We start from the raw sequence: 21,269 nt of genomic DNA, 5'->3' as shown, positions 1-21,269 counted from the left end.
GTTGGTGGATTGTAGCAAAATGTTTGTGGATTGGCACAGATCTGTGGAGTGTGAGTTAAAAAGCACTGGTATATGAGAGTTCATATAGTAACAGGTTTTTAATTGACACACGCACAAGTAATCACACATCATATATTTACAGTAACAAACTACAGTTAAAAAAGCAGAAAGAGCAAACTGATATCATTTTCAGCACAGATCAAAAATACAGTGGGAAATTTTTATATAAAAGTAATTGGGAAGAAAAGTTGGTTTCATAGTTTGAACAATTTGATATAAAAAAGCATTTAAAAAATATATTTGGTGGAAACAACAAAACAAATGCTTGAGTAGAAATCAGAACTTTGCATCTCATTTCTTGAAGCCTGATAATTTTTAACACATCATATACAAAGTTTAGAATGAAGAGCTACACAACAAAACACAAACCATAACAGCAAGTAGGAAAAATATGTCGGAAGCAATAAAAGTACAAAAATGGATGAGCTCAAGTTAGTCTTACTTATATTCAAAACAACTAAGTAAAAAGTTGCATTAGTAAAAATATTAGGTTTTTTAAAAATGCAGAGAGCTTATTTACAATTGACATTGAAAGACTAAATAAATAAAAAAGATTTGTTGAAACCATAAAAACATTCTTTAAAAACAGGTTGCAAAAGAATTTAAAGTTTTGCTATGAATAGAAAAAAATCAATTAGATGGGTGGCTTATATTGCCATTGAACATACACCATGGCTTATTTAAAACATACAATATTTCCTTCACATGTTGCATATAGTGTCACATATTATCTATTGCTTTTTTGTGACTACTTGTTTATTTAAGGCATTTATTTCCAACACATAATATACAAAGTTCAGGAAAAAGAGCTACACAACAAAACACAAACAACAACAGCAAGTAGAAAAAGTAAAACATGTTGGAAGCAATAAAATGATGGATGAGCTCAAGTCAAAGCAAAAATTCAACAAATAGTGGTAAAAATGAGTTAAAGAAATGTACAAAACTAAATTTGATGTTAAAAGACAAAATAAAAATACCACAAATTCTGTGCATTGTTGAAACCATGACAGCACTTTTTTGGAAAAACTACAATTAATTTCAAATATTAACTAATAAGTTAAAAAACATTAATATGCATTTTTACTTCCATCAACTGTCTATAAAACAGCAACAGTGAAAAACATCAGGATACTTACAGCTGCATCACCACTAACCCCATTTAAGTTTCTCTACCGTTGACTTCAGGATTTTGAAATCATCTTCATCAATGCAACTTATCAGCTGGATATCAAGCCTAAGCTCTTCCATCTACAAAAACAAGTACAAGATGAAAATGCAACTGAATACATTCCTTACTTGTGTTGTGTTTGGGGCAGGGGTTGTTACACTGGGAGACAATTTAGATCACATGACAACAACCAATCAGCAATGGATGTCTAGATTTTTTCTGTGCAAAACAGTCATTTGGCAGATTTGAGCAATAATAATTAGCCAAGCAGTACAGCCTGTCAAATACCACCAAAAATAATTTAAAGCTTCCTTTGACAATTTCGTAACTGTTATTGGGTAACAATATATCTCTGTTACTAAGGTATTGCTTATGTACATGTCATAAATGCTTTTGTGCCATATCAACTGACTTTAAATCAGTGGTTGCAATCAGCTTTAAATCAGTGGCATTCAATGAAGGCAATAAACATATTTCAAAGAAAAATGTAGTACTGTTGAAGTAACTTGGCCGAAAAAGTTGCAGTAGCCCAAATTAACCACAATATAACATAATTTTAAAACAAACATACTTTAATGTTTAGAGCACACAAGCATATTAAAAAGTCATATATGGAACCTGACCCACAGGTTAGCAACCCCTGCTATAAAACAGGAAATTTAAACAATTTGAGAAGCACAGCTCTATTTAATGAAAATAGGAAAATATGTTAAATTCAAATTATACATTTAACATGTTAAGCATTTAGATTCTGGTGAACACTTAAAATTCCAACTGAATAAACCAAAACTGTTCACAACCAGCCCTAGGCATACCACAAAAAATAGGTATGGGCAATTCAGGGAATACCACTTTACTCAAACAAGAAAACAAACACTTGTGCGTTGACATGTAAATGTGGCAATAAATTTTGAAGACAATTTAAATCAACATTTTCAGTCCAAGGGGCGGGCATAGAGTGAACATTTAAAGTGGTTGTGAACAATTAATTTTGAAAAAGGTAGTCAAGGCAACAAACACAGTAAACTGTGTTAATGCAGTTTGTAAAGCTGTCTTCAAATTTATTAAACTTTATAACAGAGACAACTTACTGGTGTTTGCAGTGTTGACAATCCACCAGCCAATGCTGCTACTCCATCAGATGTTATTCCACATTTACGCAAGTTAAGTTTCTTCACTTGATGCAAACATTTAGAAAGCTTCTTTGTCCCATCATCACCAAACTTGTTGTGTGACAAGTCCAAGTTGTTCATCTAAAAAAACATAAATAAACGTACATGTTACACCCATGCTGCACATATACAAGCAATGTGAGATGCTAGTAAGAAAATAAACACACAGTTTAAATCATTAACAAATATGTTGATAGTGTTCTCCAACTAGCTAAAAAACATAGGGTGTATATGTTTATTTACCAGTGCTGACTAGGGTTGGTCCAATAATAATGTAGCGCCGCTGATACATTACACTATACATGGTATTGGATAATGCTGAACCCACATTTTTGAAAACTAGATATTTTTTGTGATTGTTGAAAAGTGAATGTTGTTTTAAATCAAAACCATTCCCTTGTCACAATTCCCACTCTGTATTGTTAAGTTATTGGACCCCAACTGAAAACACAGGCCATTACAGAGCTTCATAAACTGACACTAAATACTGATTTGGAATGGTTTGAATTGTTGCACTTAAGTGTGGAAAAGTAGAAAACTAGTTTTGTAGGTAAAATAAACACAGGTCAACATACTTTAGGTCAGGGGTGGGGAATCTACTTAGGGCCACATGAATTGCACAACATTTTCGGGCAGGCTAATTAATTATTTATTTTGAAATTCTGTGTAAACATGCCCAAAGCGCACAAGTGGTTTTATATTTCATCGCTCCAGTTTTAATTTATTCTTTGCTGTTACATGTTGGCAAAAAACAAGGCATACAGGTTTATCACTTATTTTGACCAAAAAATAGGAGTTGGAACACCCCAGCTTTTATAAAGAATATGTTTTAAGTAACAATAAAAGGATCGCAAGCTAATAGCTCTAAAATCAATTTAAAACTAACACAACATGGCAAATGATTTGTTACTGCAAGAGAGGCAAACAAGTGACTGTTGCGTCACAATTATAGCACACAATTGAATGAGTGGTATTTTTGTTTTAAGTGTGACGCCATAATATGAAATGGGAATCACCAATAATGTATTGAATATAATCACCAATAATGGCGAGGTCATTTCTAGGAAATATTTGTACATAAACATTACATTGTTTTTTATGTTGTGTTGTATACTTTAACAAAAATTTTACGGGGGCTACAATAAGAAGGCAAGCAGACCCAGGTTCCCCACCACTGATATAGGTGAAAAAAATGTTTGATGCAACATTTTAAACAAATGAATCAACTGTCATCTCACCGGTTCTTGGAGTGACAGCAAACCTGAAGCGATATGAGAAACTCCATCGGATGTTATTCCACAACCAGGGTTATGATACCACACAGTAGCCAATTTGTGTGGCTGGCCACCACCCAAGCTAAGTGACTTGACATTTCTCAAACATTTTGACATTGCTGCAGCACCAAGGTCACCAATTTGGTTGTTACTAAGGTCAAGTTCATGCATCTAAAAAGAAAAAGAAATCTCAAGAAATGCACATTTGTTTAAGTAAAATAAGTTTACACTAGAATGGTTTTACTGTGCTTTGTTTTATTATGTCACAATTGAACCTGATACTTTAGTTGATAGAAAATTTGCCTCAGATAGCATTATGAGTTTTTGACTCATGACTTGGCAATATGATTTATTGCATGTGAGTATGCTATCAGTTTTAGGTTCCAACTAAAAGAAATCACCCTAAACACTAAAGTTGATTGTGCTATGCTTTAAGTAAAGTTAATGTGTTACGCAAATAAATGCTAATAAGATTTTGCAAAAGATATCTTATCCAAAAAAGAAACAACCTGTTAGATAAAATGTTCAGAAAATATAATCATATGAGGTCTTGACTCTATGTTATAAGCAAATTGGCCAAAAAAGTTGCAGAAGCCCAAATTAACCATTATACAACATAATTTTGAAACACGTATACCTAGTGTTTGCAGCCACAAAAAGTGGCATGTGGCACCTGGCCCACAGGTTAGTGAACCCTGCTCTGAACCAAGAAATTTAAACAATTTAAAAAGCATTGCTCTGCTACACCAAAAAAGAAAAGGTGGTAAACTTCAAATTTTTTAATTAACATGTTAGGCATTTTGATTCTGGTGAACACTTAAAAAGTTCCAACTGAGTAAACCAAAGCTATTAACACAATCAACCCTAGGCATACAAATGGGATGGGCAATCCAGGAAATACTAATGTACGCAAACAAGAAAACAAACACTTATATGTGGATATGTAAATGTGGCAATAGATTTTGAAACAATTTAAATCGACATTTTACAACACAGTCCAAGGTTAAGGTGTAGGGTGTATATTTTAAAATGTAGTCAAGGCAACAAACACAGCAAACTGTGTCAATGCAGTTTGTAAGTGTGTCTTCGAATTTATTACGCTTTATAACGGATACAACTTACTGGTGTTTGCAGTGTTAACAATCCACCAGCCAATGCTTTTACTCCAGTGGATGTGATTTCACATTTACTCAAGTCAAGTATCTTCGTTTGATGCAAACATTTAGAAAGCTTCTTTGTCCCATCATCACCAAACTTGTTGGTTGACAAGTCCAAGTATTGCATCTAAAATGCAAATATAACATACATGTCAGACACATGCTGCACATAAAAGAAAATTTAACTTTTATACACACATACTATACCACTGATAATGCTAAATAATTTGTAAATGCAATTTCACATATAATAATGAAAGTCGAACAGAACAACAACTAATAAAGAACTCTTTTCAAGGACTCTGGCTCTTGCTAAAAATATAGAGTGTATGTATTTTATATTTGCCAGTGTTGACATAAATATATCTGCTGCACAGAATGTGGAGAAGTACAAAATAAAATTTTTGTTGGTGAAACAAGTTACAACACAGGTTAATACAATTTTTTGAGTAAATGTTCAATACTGCAAATTATTCGACTGTCATCTCACCGGTTCTTGGAGTGACAGCAAACCTGAAGCGATGTGAGAAACTCCATCAGATGTTATTCCACAAACAGAGTTACTAAACCGCATTGCAACCAAGTTGTTTGACTGATCACGACCCAAACCAAGTGACTTGACATTGCTCAAACATTTTGACATTGCTGCAGCACCAAGGTCACCGATTGGGTTGTTACCCAGGTCAAGTTTATCCATCTAAAAAGTAGAAAAAGAAAAAAAGGAAATGCACAACTGTTCAAGTAAATTAAGTTTGCAATGGAATTGTTTTACTATGCCTTTCTTTATTTTGTCACAATTCAATCTGATATTACAATTGATAGAAAGTTGTATATTTTACTGTAACAAGGAAACTTATATTTTTTAAAACACACACAGTACAACAAATATGTTATGGCAATAAATATAAACTTACGTTAGCAGTTAAAACAAACATGGTAATTTATTTTTAAAAGTCTTTTAAGAACTTACTGGTGTCTGTAACTTGGATAATCCACCAGCCAATGCACTTGCACCAGTGGAAGTGATGTCACAATGACACAAGCGAAGTTCCTCCACCAGATGCAAACATTTTCCAAGTTCCTGGGCCCAATCATCACCAAACATGTTGTATGACAAATCCAAGCAGGGAATCTAAACAGGAAAAACTAGCTTAGTCTTTTTGCAAAAACAAACCACAGAATCCTAATACAGTTTAAATACTAAAATGTGAACAGTGAATTAAACTCAAAAATCTTTCATTTTAACTTTAATTTTATCACACAATCAAGCAACACTAAAGTTAATTAAAAACATTTAAGTGAAATTATCAATAAAAGTAACAGTGACATACCTTAGTTTGAGAGTTTAGGACGTTTTGAGTGATGCCAGGCATTCCTTTGCTTGTGATTCCACATTTATGCATTTCAAGCTTTTTCATTTTGTGAATTGACTTGGTAATTGCACAAGCTCCAATGTCACCCACTTTATTGTCACTGATTTTTAATTCATTCTAAACAATAATGCACATTTCACGCTACAATAATAATGTGAAGTTAGAGCTATGCAACATGGAGTTGTTGATGACCAAACACTAATCACATTATTAAATGGAAAATATTGTTTGAAATCATTGTTTCTTCATCAACAAATATTTTGTCACAATGGACATGACAATGACAATAGAAAAGCAACAAACAAATTCCCAGTTACCATGGACTGTGTAGTTTCCATCTCAAGATGTTCACCCAACTTAACAGCACCAACTGATGTCATGCCAATGCCTTCCATATCAAGTTCAGCCACTTTGCCCACCCCACTGCTTAGTATGCTCACACCTTCATCTCCAAATGGTATGACACTCAAGGCTAACTGCTTCATCTGTTAAACATAAAAACATGTAATTATAGGTAATAGAAATATTTTTTGATGAAAATGAATCTTTGTAATTTAATTTTTTCATGCTTTGTCATTTAAGCATTATAGTTAACTTCTGAAATATACAAAAATTATTGAAATTGTATTGTTAAAACTAAGTGATAAAATATAGTTGTAGCAGAAAAACTGGACTGAACCAGAAATAAAGTTTTCAGTGTTAAGTTGTTGCAGTGCCTGGTGTCTGGCCAAATATGAAACTATTTTAATTCATCCAAAGTTAATATTAGTAAGTATAGCAAACCTGATGTGGGTGATCAATTTGCAGAAGTCCATCTTTAATGCTCCTGGCCAATGTTAACACATTCTGTAGAAAAATATGTTTTTATACTGCTGTATATCCGACAATAAGTTTTTTTGAATTTTCTGATTCTGTGGTACCAGTGTGTTGTTTTCATAATAATATGCATCAATTTTTATGTTCACAATCATAATTCACAAAATACAAAACATATTCAGTGTATGACACTATAGGCAAAATTTTTATGACAACACTTTCATCAAAAACAAAACTTCAAACCTTTCTGCCCCTGTCTGTTGAATCACGAAGGGAACCAAATTGTGGCCAAACACCAAATCTCTCCACATGAGGAAGGAAGCTTCCAGCAAACTGCAGTTGTTCATCAGGACAATGTTGTAAGATGAAGTCATCAATCTAAAACAGACAAAAAAATGCTATTTATCAAAGCAAATATTTATATGTGAGCAATTAACCTGACACAACTGATATTAATTAACTAAAAATGCAACCACAACGTTACAAATATTTTTTAAACAAGTGACACCAAACTTTGGGAATTCCCAAAATGTTTAAATAAAATTATGGTTTCATTCAAACTCAACATTTTTTCTCACTGCAATCATAAGGTAATGTTAAGGCATCATCTAAAAACTATTGTTACAGTTTGGTGATTATCAATTACTTCAGCTTAATTACAGCTTAAAACGTATAGCAGTATAAAAAAAATTAGCAGTATAAAACTTTAGACTCAATTGTAGCTTCACCAATAACAAAACTTATAAATTACAAAGCAAATTGCCTCGGTTGGGCAAAAGAACTTATACTAAAACACGTTGACAATATCTAGTTATCATACTAACTTTAACTCTGTGTTCTTGCACAAAGTTTCCAAAACTCTGTAAAGCATTTCCAACAAATGACAGATTAACAAACTTCAATTTCAGAGTGGTATTGTTCAGTTTGTAAAGTGAAGCCATGTTTGTGATATCAGATGAAAATACAGAACCCACTATGTCAGCAATAGTTGGTAAAAGTTTGGTAACAGGTAAGCTAATATCATCACTGCCAAGTTCATTCAAACATGCAAAAAGATGAAACCACTTTTGCAAGGAAAGTTTTTCATCGCTTTCTATTACACTCTCTGACAGTTCCTTTGCTTTGGATTCAGCAAGTAAACCAAGAAAGTTTTTCTTTTCTTCTATTTCACCAAATTGTGCTGCAGGAGAAAGTCGTCTTGCTTTTTCAAAGACATTTTCTTTGCATATGCCGAAACAAAACTTTAATACATTTTCTAAATCTCCAGACTCAAAAGCATTTTCAAGAAAGGATTTGAACTCATTTAGAGGCATAAACAAAACAAGTCTAAGTGCAACCAGCAACTCTTGCCAGGAGCGATGAACAAAGTAGCTAACTTTGTCTTGTTGCAAAATCTGAATTGCAAGACCATCCTCTGAATCTACAGCTGCATTGACAAATGCTTGTTGTGTAGCCAATGGAATCTTAAACTGCTCCAAGTCCTCATCTGAAAACAGAGATTTGTTTTTTTGCCACCCATCAAATGCCAAGTCACATAGCTTCTTAACCACATTCATGCCTTTTTCAAAAGAGCAATGCTTTGAACGAATGTATCTGTTTAGCATTGCAATGTAAACACCTGTGACTGTCATAGTACCTGAAGTCCCTCCTCCTCCCAACAGAAAGGTAAGAGCCATAAGCATGTTGACAGGTATTACACAGCATTCCAACAAAGCTGGGTTGTCTTGAAGAATTTTCCAAACTCTGTCAAACTGTTCACCACATACACATCTAGCAAGCTTTTTCTGTTCACTTGGTGCCAAACCCAAAATTTCCAAAACAAATTTTGGTCTGTATTCTGGAGAAGCATCAATAAACTGAGTGATTCTTGATGTTACCAGCTTGTAAGCATTCTCAAGTAGTTTGCCATTTAGTATGTTATATAATAGAGCCATTGGTTTTGCCGGTTTAAGTGGTAATACATGTGGATATGAATGTAAATTTTCAGTTTTAGCTTCATCCAGACCATCAATGATTACTACTGTGTTGGGATCCTTCAAGATGAAATTAATCAGCTCCTCTTTCTCTGCTTCCTGTATTGAAAGACTTCCCTTTGCAATCAGTGATGAGAAAAGCAATTCAAATAAATCAGTTTCTCGCTCAAGGTCAATGGTGCCCACTGTGATGTAAAATACGAGGGAACCATTGGGAAGAATTTTCTTGTCCAAAACTTTTTGCATAATTACTTTTGTCAATGTGCTCTTTCCCACTCCAACTGCACCAACCACACCAACTGACTTTTCCTGGTTTTTATTGTCCCCTGCTTCAATCTTTGTTCTTTCAAACATATTTTCAACTGTGATATCACCTTTCAGTTCATTTCCTTTATCTACCACTCTAGCCAATTTTTCTCGTTGTTTTTCAGGGTCATTGTCTTTCTGTCCAGTATATTTTACAAGCACAAGATCAACTGGTTCCACTGCTCTTCCATATTCTCTACCACATTTTTCATCTACTACTGTCCTCAGATGCTGTCGCAATCTTTCTGCAGTGGTGTCAACTGTAAAAAATACACAAACTTTAATGTCAAGCATCAAAAGTTGGTCAGAAAGTAGTTCTATAATACAAGACCTTCGAAATTAATTATGCTTTTGGGTTTTGCAGCACCAACTAAGTGACATGTATGTTTAAAATAAAGTTCTCCATTATAAAAGCAGTCAAGTCTTGCCCATAAATTTTATACCATGACATGTGATATTGTTGAGCATTAAAATTTGGAAACTGCCAAAGGGGAAAGTGCATTTAAACCAAACAATAAGTTTAAAAAAATAATAATGATCTCACCTTGCAATGTTTGCTAGCAACAAGTTTTCTACCAACCTAATTTATTGACTTTATTTCCTTCAACAGAATCCACTGAACTATCAGAATCTGAATCTTCGGTTTCTGTCTTATAATGTTTCATGTCTGGGGAATCATGCACAGCGGACAATGGATCTGTATAAGAATATAAGAAATAATTTTAAGAAAAAGGACTAAGTAACTTACTGGCTACCACTAGCGTATTTAGGGGATGGGGGGGACAAGGTGCCATGGCCCCCCCTCAAGAAATTTTGACCGGCTGTTTTAGTATTCAATCTTGTAATTTCAGACAAAACTGTGAATAGCAATGTGCGCTATTTTGTTTAATGTGCGTAACGCATTGATGCTCGTCACACATCTCAATAAACAATGAATGCCAATCCAGGCCACTTGGCGTCCAACTGCGAGCATGACGTTACAATGGATTTTATAATAACTTTGTTACGTCACACTCATACAAGTAAAGATAATTCACAATATGATTAAGAGGCAACCACTGTTAGAAACAACTGTGCCAAGTGTTAAAAAGTGTTACATGAACACGATCGAATCGTGACTATAACGTTCGTTACTTACAGCAAGAGTAAGGACTTCACATGGCCTTAGGCTAACCAGCATTTAATTGATATTGCGAGTTTAATAGGCACAACAGGTGCTAACAGAGAGGTCTACACAGTCTACCACAAGGTGGCGCACTTATTACCGCAAGGTGGTGCAATCTATTTTATGCTGTATGGACTGAGCCAAGCCAGAACCCTAGTTATTGGTACCAAACATTGTTGTTTTTGATGCTCAGTGTTCGGCTGTGTAAATTAGATCATTGAACATGTGTAGTTGCCAGAGCAACAGTAAATTTTATTTTATTGTAAGATTGTGAACCTGTTTCTCCAGTTGAGCTTCCTGCTTCTGATGTTGGAGCAAATGTTTCAGGAATCTCAAGATGGAGCTTCTTCAGTTTTATAATGACTTTCTCAATATTCTCTAAAATTAAAAAAATAAACCGAAAGTTAAAACGTTGCTCAAAAAGTCAAAAAGTTAACTAGCAGCGAACAACATAAAATTGTAATTTAATCTGATAATTATCAGCTATGGCTAACAGTTAAACAAAGAAAGTAATGGAATTAAAATGGAATTGAAATTAACATTTAAAAGTGCTTTCTATAACATTTATTCTAGCGTTGAACAACTCTAGAATGAGCAAATAAACACCAAAGATTATAAAAACCAAACGAAAACTTTTATGACATAATTCTCCATTACCATGTTTTATCTCTGGTAAAAAATGCATATCAGTTTGTTTTTACTTAGTTTGTTTGCTTTCATCCATATGATCATCATGCGATGCAAAGTTTCCCTTGTAATCACTCTCAATTTCTGTCAACTGAGAATCTTGTAATTGAAACTTTTGTCGAATAATTGTGTCTTTCCAAAAGCTCTCATCAGAATAAAATCGGCAAAATCCATAAATAAACCAAGCAGTTTCACGATCTGTAATAAATTGAAAACTAAGAATGTGGGTATTTTTTATAAATCCACACTTTAATTTACTTTGAAATCTTCTTGATTTGTTTTTAGCCAAAAGTTGATCAACTTTCTCATTTCGTTTGTGTGAATAAACTTCATCTCGTACAAGTTGAAATATTTCTGGATCATTTTGGTCAACACCTGTAAAAAATAAGAGTTGACACTTTATGTTACCAACCCAGTGTTACAAAGTTGTGTCTCTATAAAGAGGCATAAAGTTGATTGTAAACAAATGAAAACAAAAATGAATCTTATGCCACAAAGCCCTCACCTTTCCAAAACTGAAACATGTCCAAGTCATTGTTTTTTAAATATTTTCCAACTGTCGAACCAGAAAAACCAAGTTTACGAAGAAATTGTAGTTTTAATCTGAAATCCATATCTTTGCATGCTTTATGAAACGCATGTTTCGAAGTTTTTATTGTTGATTCCTTACTGGTCTCACTAAAAACACACAAAAATATATTCACATTAACATATATTTCTCACGAAAGGGGCTATTGCTGCCAGGTATAATGTATAACCAAGTATTGCTCATCCAGCAGTTTTATTTTCAATAATCGACGTCCTACACAAGACGCTTTCATCAGGATAATGACATATCTTGCAGGACAAAAATTCTTATAAAGTGACAAAATACAAAACACACACATGAAAAACAGTGAGCAATAGTTGGGTAAATATTTCAGACATTAATTCACTTTGATTTAAAGCAAACAATTATTTGAAAACCAAGCACAAACCTTAAACTTGCCATCATAGAACTTTTCTTTAATGCCTGGGAATGGGATTAATTTAATTTACTACATCTACATCTGTAATGTGAATACGTAAATGATTTAGGCTACTGTGTGAAGTCTGTAAGACTAAAACAATATTCATATTTACATCGCTACTGACAAATGTGGAAAACAATAGGTTAAAGTTGAGTTTTCGCCAAGTAAAACAACTCTAAGCAGCAAAATTGCGCTAATTTCTTTACCAATGCGGAAACAGGAAATAGCCACGTAACTTTGTGAAGCGTGACCAAGTTTAAGGTGCAGTGGACCGTGACGGGATATGATCAAGTTTGTTTTGGGGGGGTTCGGGTTTTGTTCCGGTTCAGACAAACGACCCGGTCCATACCGGTTTGTGGTTTTAAACCTGTTCTAATCGCCTTTTGTTTTGTTTTACCTACAAAATAAAAAATTTAACCGTACACAGCGGCTGCAGGACACTATTAAATTCTTTGACACGCTCTAGCTCAGGGGTGTCCAATCTTTTTGGCCAAAGGGCCACATGCGGTTTGCGAATGATTGCGCGGGCCACTTGAGTGTTACTGCTAATTTGGAATCTTAGAAATAGCTATCTTATAATTTCTAATTAAAATCCTCACACCGAAATTCTTCTCTAAACACACCAAGATCAACAAAGTTTTTCCCACTCGTCGGCATTTCAATGTGAAGTTTGGCAATATTCGGTGAGATTAAATGTACAATGCGAAGCGATTTTTCCATATAGCTGTCAGAAATTACTGATCTTACAGGGGATTTAAAGTCACATGTCAACATTTCTTGAAAAGTTCTGTTTGCGTTACTTGCTTTTTGTTTCATAATCTATATCACTGCAGAGTGCGGAAGATGTTTTACTGCTAAATGCGTTTTGCGCGATTCTCAATGAACCAAAAAACATTACTGACTGAACAAGAATCAGATTGTGACGTAACAATGTAGAAATTGTAAACGTAACAATGCGCAGTGGACGCAATAAAAGTAACTTGTAGAGTTGTGTATTACTACTCTATTAACAAAGAAATAAAGCAAACAATAAATGCCAATTTTTCGTAATGAAAGTTCGCATAAATTACGTAGGCGAATAAGTTGCCAATATGAGTCGTTTTAAAAATACCACGCGGGCCACTCAGAACCTTCCTGCGGGCCACAAATATTTGTGTCATATATGAACTATCCATTTCTGGCATATTGAAGCTTGTGTGCGAGAAACAGAACATCGAGACTAAAGTAAACTCAGGTCAAAATTTTACGTTAGTTCTATTTGTTTCGAGTAATTAAAAAGCCAATGGACAAACATAAGGGAAAACATTTGGGAAGCACTCTGGTGCGCTTTTTTACAAACTGCGCTGAGATCTGCAAAGTTGTTCTTTCCACCTGTTTGAAAAATAAATTACATAACAAAAAAAAGCGAATCAGTATATTGTTTTGATTGACAGCATCGTTAGACCACGTGACCCTACTCTATAGAAATCATATCTTGATACAAAACCGAGGTCATGACCCCACGCGATTCGGTGAATGGATAATAGAATTACAACAATCGAAATCGCGACGCGGAACCTTCGAAAATATTTACAATACTTGCGCGTCGTTTTACCCGCTCTGTGCTGCTGGTGCGCGTTTGAAAAATAAACAACTCATTGTCTCCGAAGAAAGTTTTTCCTCGAATTCATATAACGCATTGTGACGTCACAGAGAAAACGAAACATTGAATGAGAGTAGAGTAAAAGCTAGAGAACGTAAGGGGTCGGCTTTCAACTATTGGAAGAAGTTTAGTTATGATTTAGTTTATGTTGTCCAACAAGCAACGGTAGTGAACGAAGTTATCAGTTGCTTCGATGTAGAATTATTTTGCTTGAAGTTGTAAATCGCACATCTTGCAAACTTTCAGACAGCTAGTTATGTTTGATCGTTTCTGTTTAGATTTTGTAGCAAGGTGCACTGTATTCTTGCTGTGAAGTACTTTCTTTTGCAAGGCAACCGACCGTTTTGCCTAGCAGCTTGTGTTTTTAGCAGCTGTGCTGAATTATAAAAATCACCCATTGCATCACCGTCTTGTTACGCCCTTATGAAAGATTAGGTTGCCTTTCTGCACTTAAAGTTTGTTTTCAATTAAGTACTTGATTTGGTTTGACAGTTTGTTCATTGCGATGTTGTGCAATGCCCTTGTGTTTAATCTCATAAGAGGTCGGCGTGGGGTTTGAACTCCAAACCTCATGCTTGGTTGGCGGAAAATGTCTAACTTGTAAGTGTGTCCAAGACAGGCCTGAATTTTTTTCAAACAAGCCCGAATTTGAAAGCATAGAGCCAATAAATGATAAGCTGCAGACAGTGCACACTGTTTCGACCTATAAGGTCTCGTCAGCCCGATTGATCACTTAGAAACATGAACACCGACATAAATGTGGTAGACGGTGCCCGTTTTGTTCAAAGGTGAAGAAGCCCGTTCCAACTTACACATTATAGATTTTACAGGGATAGATTATTGTGACAAAAAAACGAAAAATTTCGCCGAAAGTGTGTGTGTCATAAATGAACGATCTTTTCTGGCACGTTGGAGGCAGTGGGTATGAAAACAGAACATTTTTCAAAGTAAATTTAAGTAAGCCTATAGACATTTTAAGTTTACAGCATAGATTGAAATAATTCGTCGTTTTTGCGGAAAATCCTCGTTTATTACCAAACTTTTTACGAATAGTCGTTTAAAACCACATTTCAAATAACTGATAACATCGCTAAGCATAAAAACAATTCCATATTTTTTCAGAAAGATAGGTTCTTTGATTTTTCATAAAGATCAACATTGGGCAACCTTGCTTAACACAATAAAGAAAACCAAAAACATAAATTATTTAATACTTTAAATTGTGATTTCTATGGCTGGTTTGGACTCTTGCATGTGTTCGGACCCACCTTGCGGGGGAAGTACCGGGGTCCATGGGCTTCTGCAGCTGGAACCGAAACTTGATGCGTGCCCGGCCTGGGTCCCCTGCAAGCATTGGCTGAAGCGGATTGAAGAAGACATCGAGAAACAGAGTGAAGAACCGAATTCAGATCAAAACCAGACAAAACGCAAGGAACTGATGGAAAAGATCAAGTTCCGGAGATTTGAGAACGGATTCCCGTTTTAAGCTTTAAGCTCCGCTCATCCACTTTAACTGAAACCAAATTTTTGTTCTCCAAAGTACGTTTTAAATGGTACTATAATAACGGAAGCAAAAGTTTTTTTTGTTTGTGATTTTTAAAAGCTTATTCGCCAAAACAGTATGTTCCTTTTAAACATATAAAATCGTGCACAATTAATTTCAGGGTTACCGCAGAATGCAAATATTGACAAGTCGGTGAACAAAAAATATACGTTTTTGTATTATGTATTGCCTGTAAGTTAAAACTTATACACAAGCAAAATAAAAACAGAAAAAAGCATAGCACATGTGTTTGTGTTTTATTGTTTTTGTGTGTGTTTTGCTTTTTATAAGTATGCAATATAGCACAAACTGTCTTTCTTTTATCGACATGCCCTTGTTATCTGTGTTTAATGTTTTACGCAAACAAGTGTCGTTCTAGTACTGTAATCTGTAGTCAACAAAAGCACTTTGTGTAGATGATTTCATTTCTGTACATTACCTGATTTTCAAACATTTCAGAAAGCAAAATAAAATATACGTAATTCTTCTTTTATTTCTATCTTTGTTGTAAATATAGTCATGCATCATGTTTGTGGGGTTTTAGGCACAAATTTAAGGTATTGTGCATTACAGTTAACTTTTTATCAAGACCAAAAACAATTTAAAAATATCGAAAGTAAAAAAGTTGCCATTTTTGCCTGGACAAGCTGTGAAAAAGTCTTTTTATGCTTACTAAATGATTCGAAAAAGCACAAATATAGCATTTTCGTTATGGATGTCTGCACAAAGCTCGTTATGAAACCCGTTTTAGGCTTGCAAATCGTGCATATAACAAGTGCTATGGTTGACTGCACGACGCTAGTTGGAAACCCATTTTTAGCTTGCAAAGTCGTGCAAGCAACAAGCGTTATGGCTGACAGCACTTATCTTGTTCGAAAACTCACTGAAGACATTCTATACACCGAATAATTTATGAGACGTTCCATTTTTTCAATTACTTTTTGTGTGCAACTCGAGTAGCTAACTATTTACGTTGGCAAGTACACAACATTACACACACAACGAACCATGTCATGCAGACCACAGTGATCCGCACATATCACGAAACTGTGTGAACCATATGACAGACCTGATTTATTGTTGTTTGTGAGCAAATATTTGAATTTCGTTCCATAAGGGTTAACAATGTCGTTTTTGTCGTTATACGTGTTACCAAGAGCTTGTATTATTACATCACAGACGAATTGAAAGCGTCTTTTGATTTAGGGTGTTTTATTGCTTGTTTTAAGTTTAGCTTTAAAAAGTTTAGTTTGAGAAATGTTTCAAGGTTAAGTTAGGCCACATGTACTGTTTTCAACAACAAAATTACAAAACAGGAGTAATGCCTTGTTTGAAATAGCCCAAGATGTTTTATTGCGTTGATAGGTGTTTTATATGTTTATTGTACTTTAAACAGTTTAAACCAGGATTTGCGTAGGAAGAATGCGTAAATTGGAGCTTAAATATATAGGGTGCTTAGACTGCAATGCGATCCCACCGAACATATCAAGCAATTTTCTATTTTAATTTTGACACAAAAGTCAAACTAACTGCACGTCCGTATAAATATCAAATTAGGAATGTTATTTAAACAGTTAAGGTTTAACAATCGAGTTATAAAATAATTGTAGTTATAAATGTACGTTTTTCAGATAATGTATTCGTCATACTTAGTGAGATAAAACCGTTAAGCAGTTTACATTGAACCATTTGCCCACTTTTATCGAATATTGTATGCTGAAAATCAATGTGCCAACAAATGTCATGACATTTTTTCTTGATTGCTGTTGCACCGGCCTTTAAGCTTTGCAAAATTTATTGTACACATTGCAACATGTTTTGGTCCTTTTGTAAACAGTTTTCTACAAACTGCTTGCCGATAAAATACATAAAAATCTTTGGGTTCTAATTTTTTTATGGCAAAACTTATTTCCGCGCGAGGACGATAAAGAGCCATATGCGAAACAGAACATCATTACCCCATCATATTTGTTTAATGTGGGCATTATTATCAAATTCTTTTTTCGTAATTAAAAGCAAAACAATTTAGCTAGCCTATTACGCACAAGCAATTAAAGTTTATGACCAAAAAGATTAAATAGACGACATTTCGTAATATTTGTGGTGTTTTACACCTAACGAGAAAATAGGGATCGTTAAAACGACCGTAAGAAAAACAGTAAAAGCGATAAAATTCTTGGTTGAAAAGCATCAGTCAGGATCAGGCGAAGGAATGTATGTTTTCGCCTAAATGGCATCATCACTTCCTTATTCAAATAGAATCAAATACAATAGAATTTTATTTAAATAAGAAACATGTGATTTTAGGCGGGATATAAATTCCTTCACCTGAAACTGACCGATTGTCTGTTAGCGAGGGAATTTAAGTCAAGTCATTATGTTAAGTATAGTAAAGATAAACAATGATCGTCAGTTCAAGTTTTGTTGTTGGTTGTTTTGATATATTAACTGTTGTTAAAAATGTATTTACTATTTACAAGCATTATAAATCAGCTCTACGAGTTTTAGTTTTTGCCCAAACATCGTTTTGTTTTTAGTCTCTCGTTCAGTTAAAATTGTCACACAGTGAAATCCGACCAGTCATTACCATTAACTTGTTTTAAAACCCGCGTAGACGCTCAACGTGAAGCAACTGGGTCCAAATATAAACATCCCCACCCAACCCCAAATGTCACCAACAGGGACGATCGGGTGTTGGCTAGCAACCAGCGTGACGAAACAATGCCATTGACGTCATTCGAAGCGATAAATGGAATTACTTGATGTATTTTTGGGATAAAAATTTCGAAAACTTGGGGCAGGTTTTGGTGCTTAATTTCGGAGTAATAAAGTTTTTTCTTTCTAGAAACAGTGTAAAGTTTTTTACTAAAGATTGTTGGAAAGCTAATTAAATTTGCTCATTTACAAATATAACAAGGAAAGGTGAAAGTTTAAAAAGTTGAAATGCCAAAGTTAAGTACATGACGAAAAATCACTGCTGGTTTCAGTAGATATTCCGTTTATGTCAGGGTTGTTAGACATTGGTGACAGTGTAGAGTGGATATGAGATTTGTTCTTGCTTTCGGGGAACGGCAATATTTATGTTCAAAAGACACGGAATTGAATAGTATATTGCCTTTACTAAGAACAAAACTGCCAGCGATGTAGAATAAAACATTACAGACATTTTTAGTAATGACAACAATTGTTTTGTGAAAACGTTTACCTAATAAAATGTCTACGTTTTATTCTACATCGCTGGCAATTTTGTTTTTATTTGAGGCAATATTTTTATGTTGTATTGATTTGGATTTTAGTGCACATTTTAGGCAAAAAAACACGTGGACGACCTGATTTACAACCTGTAGTCATGGGCGCAGGCAGAAAATTTTGCAAGGGAGGGCAAATTTTGGCTGATACTTTACCGCATCAAGAATTTGTTACATATGAAGCCATAAATCGTGTACTTCACAATTGAGTTGCCTAAAAGTTCAAGCATTGAACGATGTCACGAATCCCCGCGCTGCCAACTCAATTAGGTTTGCTGCTAAATATGTTAAATTAAGTTACACTGAAATTCCAAGGGGGGGCAAGTGCCCCCTCTTGCCCCTACGTGTCGGCGCCCATGCCTGTAGTGTAAACCATAGCCAAGTAAAAATAGCTTTTCTGTTTGGATTATATCTCAGATGACGTTTAAACTACCTAAATGCAGTTTTCAGGAAATGCAAGACCACAGGGTCGTGTGCAGTAATTTACGCTAAGCTTAAATGTAAATATTTAATGAAGTTTCGGTTTTGTTAAACGCCCCCCTCTCAAAATAAAGAGACATAAATTATAGAACATCGCGCGGAGTTGCTATGGAAACAATCAACTCCCAATCACTTACGTCGTTAACAATCAGGTTAAAAAGTTTTGCATTGTTGTTGCGAATAGCAAGTTTATTATGACGTCGTATTAAACACAATTAAGAAGAGAATTATTGTCACAACTTAAAGTTAAAATCGTTTGTTTTTTTTGGTAAAATAGCAGGAATCAGTTTTTCTAAATCCACTCAACGCATGCCTAAATAGATTTTCCACTAAATCAGTTCACCCCGAAAAGTTAAGTCAACACCTTCGATTCTGACAATGGCGATTTAAGCGTAACAATGCCCATTGTCAAAGGCAAAAGTCGAAGAGAGTTATTGTTGCTGTGTTTGAATTCTGGGCGGAAAACAGGATTTTAGAAGTTTTTGTTTTTATTTTACGTGATTCAGTAGTCAAAACAGAAAAACCAATTATTAAACAAACTTGATAATTGTAATTTATATTCACAAATTTTTCTTTACATAACATTATTTTGGTAAAAGTCTCGTGGGTTTTTGTGCTGTCTGGCATAAATCAATTACTGTGTATAAAACGTACACTCTGCGTTATAACTTTACGATTTTATTCATAAGAAAAAAGCCTTTTAAGTTCTTTTAGTGACAGTAAGCAGTTTAATTAAGATTCTTTTTTATTAGTTGCTAAAATTACAACGCTTTTCCGAATCAATCCGCAATCAAGTCTACAATTGACAACACACGTATTTGACAGCATTGAAACATCGTTTTTTACATGATTTCATTTGACAGTTTGCCAAAATGTTCCTAATACACAGTTTAATACAGCTAGCTGAGTTCAGTTGTTGTTCCAATGGGATTTAAATGTTTTATTCCGACTTTTTTGAGTCAGTTTTGTTATTACAACTTACCCCGCCTAAAACTCACGTCGACCAGTGCACAGCAACCATGAACTCAACAGAAGGCGCGTGAGTCGTTGTGAGTGTGCGCCCAGCTACTGTAATGGTCCTTGAGCCGAAGTGTTTGCTTATGAGCGAATAATGGCGAGGGTTGAATAATAGAACGGCTTCACTTCTCGAACGTAACCACAGTTACAAGGCCAGCAGCAGCACTACATTCGTCATAATGCTGACAATTGACTTCGTCACAGTGAGACGTTTCTTGTCGAATAATCGCTTCTTGTTAGCCGATTGTGTGGTTTAGTGTAGAATTAAAACTTGCAAAAAGAGTTTTTTTATTATTATTTTTGTTGTAGTTTTAATTTTGCGCAAGTAACGCGCAGAAAAAAATACATTTTCTATTTGAAAAGGAAGAACTTTTAGCAAAATCAGTTGTGTTGTTGAATCTACAGTTATTGGGCAAATTGGATTTAAACTGGATCTCAGTGGTTCACAAACTTTTTTATTGTCGGGGCCAAATGGTAGTTTTTAATGTGTGTAAGGAGCCGCAAAAAACAAGACGCCAGAAAATCAAAGATTATAACCTTGATAGTTAAATAGCAATCTTTGGTATTTCCTGGGGTTTGGGAAGCCGCAAATAAGTACTCGTCAATTTTAATAACGTGGCTATTTTACCGTTAAGCAGTGAATTTTAACAAACGGAAAGTTTGTTGGATTTGGTCAACAGCAACAGATGTAGGTAACTGTCAATTTCTATTTACGAAATGACCTAGTATTGTGACATCACAATAGGATTTGTGGAATCCATCCATTGTCACAGAAGAATGTGGCGATTTTCATCTAATATCAGTGCAGAAAAGGGGACAAAAGAATTCGAACATAAGTGAGGCATCGGGGTTATTTGGGGATTTACCGAATAATGGCAGTTTCACGCTTAACTAAACACGCACATTACAATAGGGTCACGTACGTGTGCTTTGTGACGACATAAACAAACAGATATCACGTATTGGCGACGTCACAATTGGTCAGAATTTAAAACATGAGACATAAACGCTAAGATATAGTTAAATGTAATTTTAACTCTATAACCAGACATTTCAGAAAGCGAAAGAAAAAGGTAAAACAAATTGTTACAGCGAAGTTTAAAGGTTGTTATTATTTTGAATTTAGAAAGAGTCCCGCACCTGAATGTGCGACAAAGTTGTTGAATTCGTTAAAG

At 34.6% G+C, this 21,269-nt stretch overlaps 1 protein-coding gene across 1 annotated transcript; it reads right to left on the bottom strand.

Moving 5' to 3' along the window:
* Positions 1-118: 118 nt before the first annotated feature.
* On the bottom strand, positions 119-11,266 carry LOC145215220 (NACHT, LRR and PYD domains-containing protein 3-like). The gene is made up of 14 exons (XM_080083894.1): positions 11,169-11,266; positions 10,744-10,845; positions 9,883-9,999; positions 7,848-9,562; positions 7,267-7,401; positions 6,991-7,053; positions 6,525-6,692; positions 6,166-6,324; positions 5,805-5,966; positions 5,325-5,531; positions 4,800-4,961; positions 3,642-3,848; positions 2,323-2,484; positions 119-1,311 (listed from the first exon to the last, which is right to left on the bottom strand). The coding sequence occupies exons 1-14, from the start codon at positions 11,200-11,202 to the stop codon at positions 1,213-1,215; spliced, it is 3,492 nt and encodes a 1,163-aa protein (XP_079940020.1). The 5' UTR covers positions 11,203-11,266; the 3' UTR covers positions 119-1,212.
* Between the last annotated feature and the right edge of the window lie 10,003 nt (positions 11,267-21,269).

The sequence above is a fragment of the Phallusia mammillata genome, chromosome 2, assembly GCF_965637545.1.
Source record: "Phallusia mammillata chromosome 2, kaPhaMamm4.hap1.1, whole genome shotgun sequence".
NCBI classification, from domain to species: Eukaryota; Metazoa; Chordata; class Ascidiacea; order Phlebobranchia; family Ascidiidae; genus Phallusia; species Phallusia mammillata.
The sequence above is the reverse complement of the archived record's forward strand: the minus strand, read 5'-3'. Positions and strand labels throughout refer to the sequence as shown.

What these genes read in the sequence shown, in the direction of transcription:
- LOC145215220 (XM_080083894.1), bottom strand. Translation starts at nt 11,202, where the DNA reads ATGATGATCATATGGATGAAAGCAAACAAACTAA. An exon ending in TCCTAAACTCTCAAACTAAG is followed by an intron (nt 5,967 to 6,165) that starts GTATGTCACTGT and finishes TTTCCTGTTTAG; the next exon opens with ATTCCCTGCTTGGATTTGTC. An exon ending in TGCTGTCACTCCAAGAACCG is followed by an intron (nt 2,485 to 3,641) that starts GTGAGATGACAG and finishes ATGTTTTTTTAG; the next exon opens with ATGAACAACTTGGACTTGTC.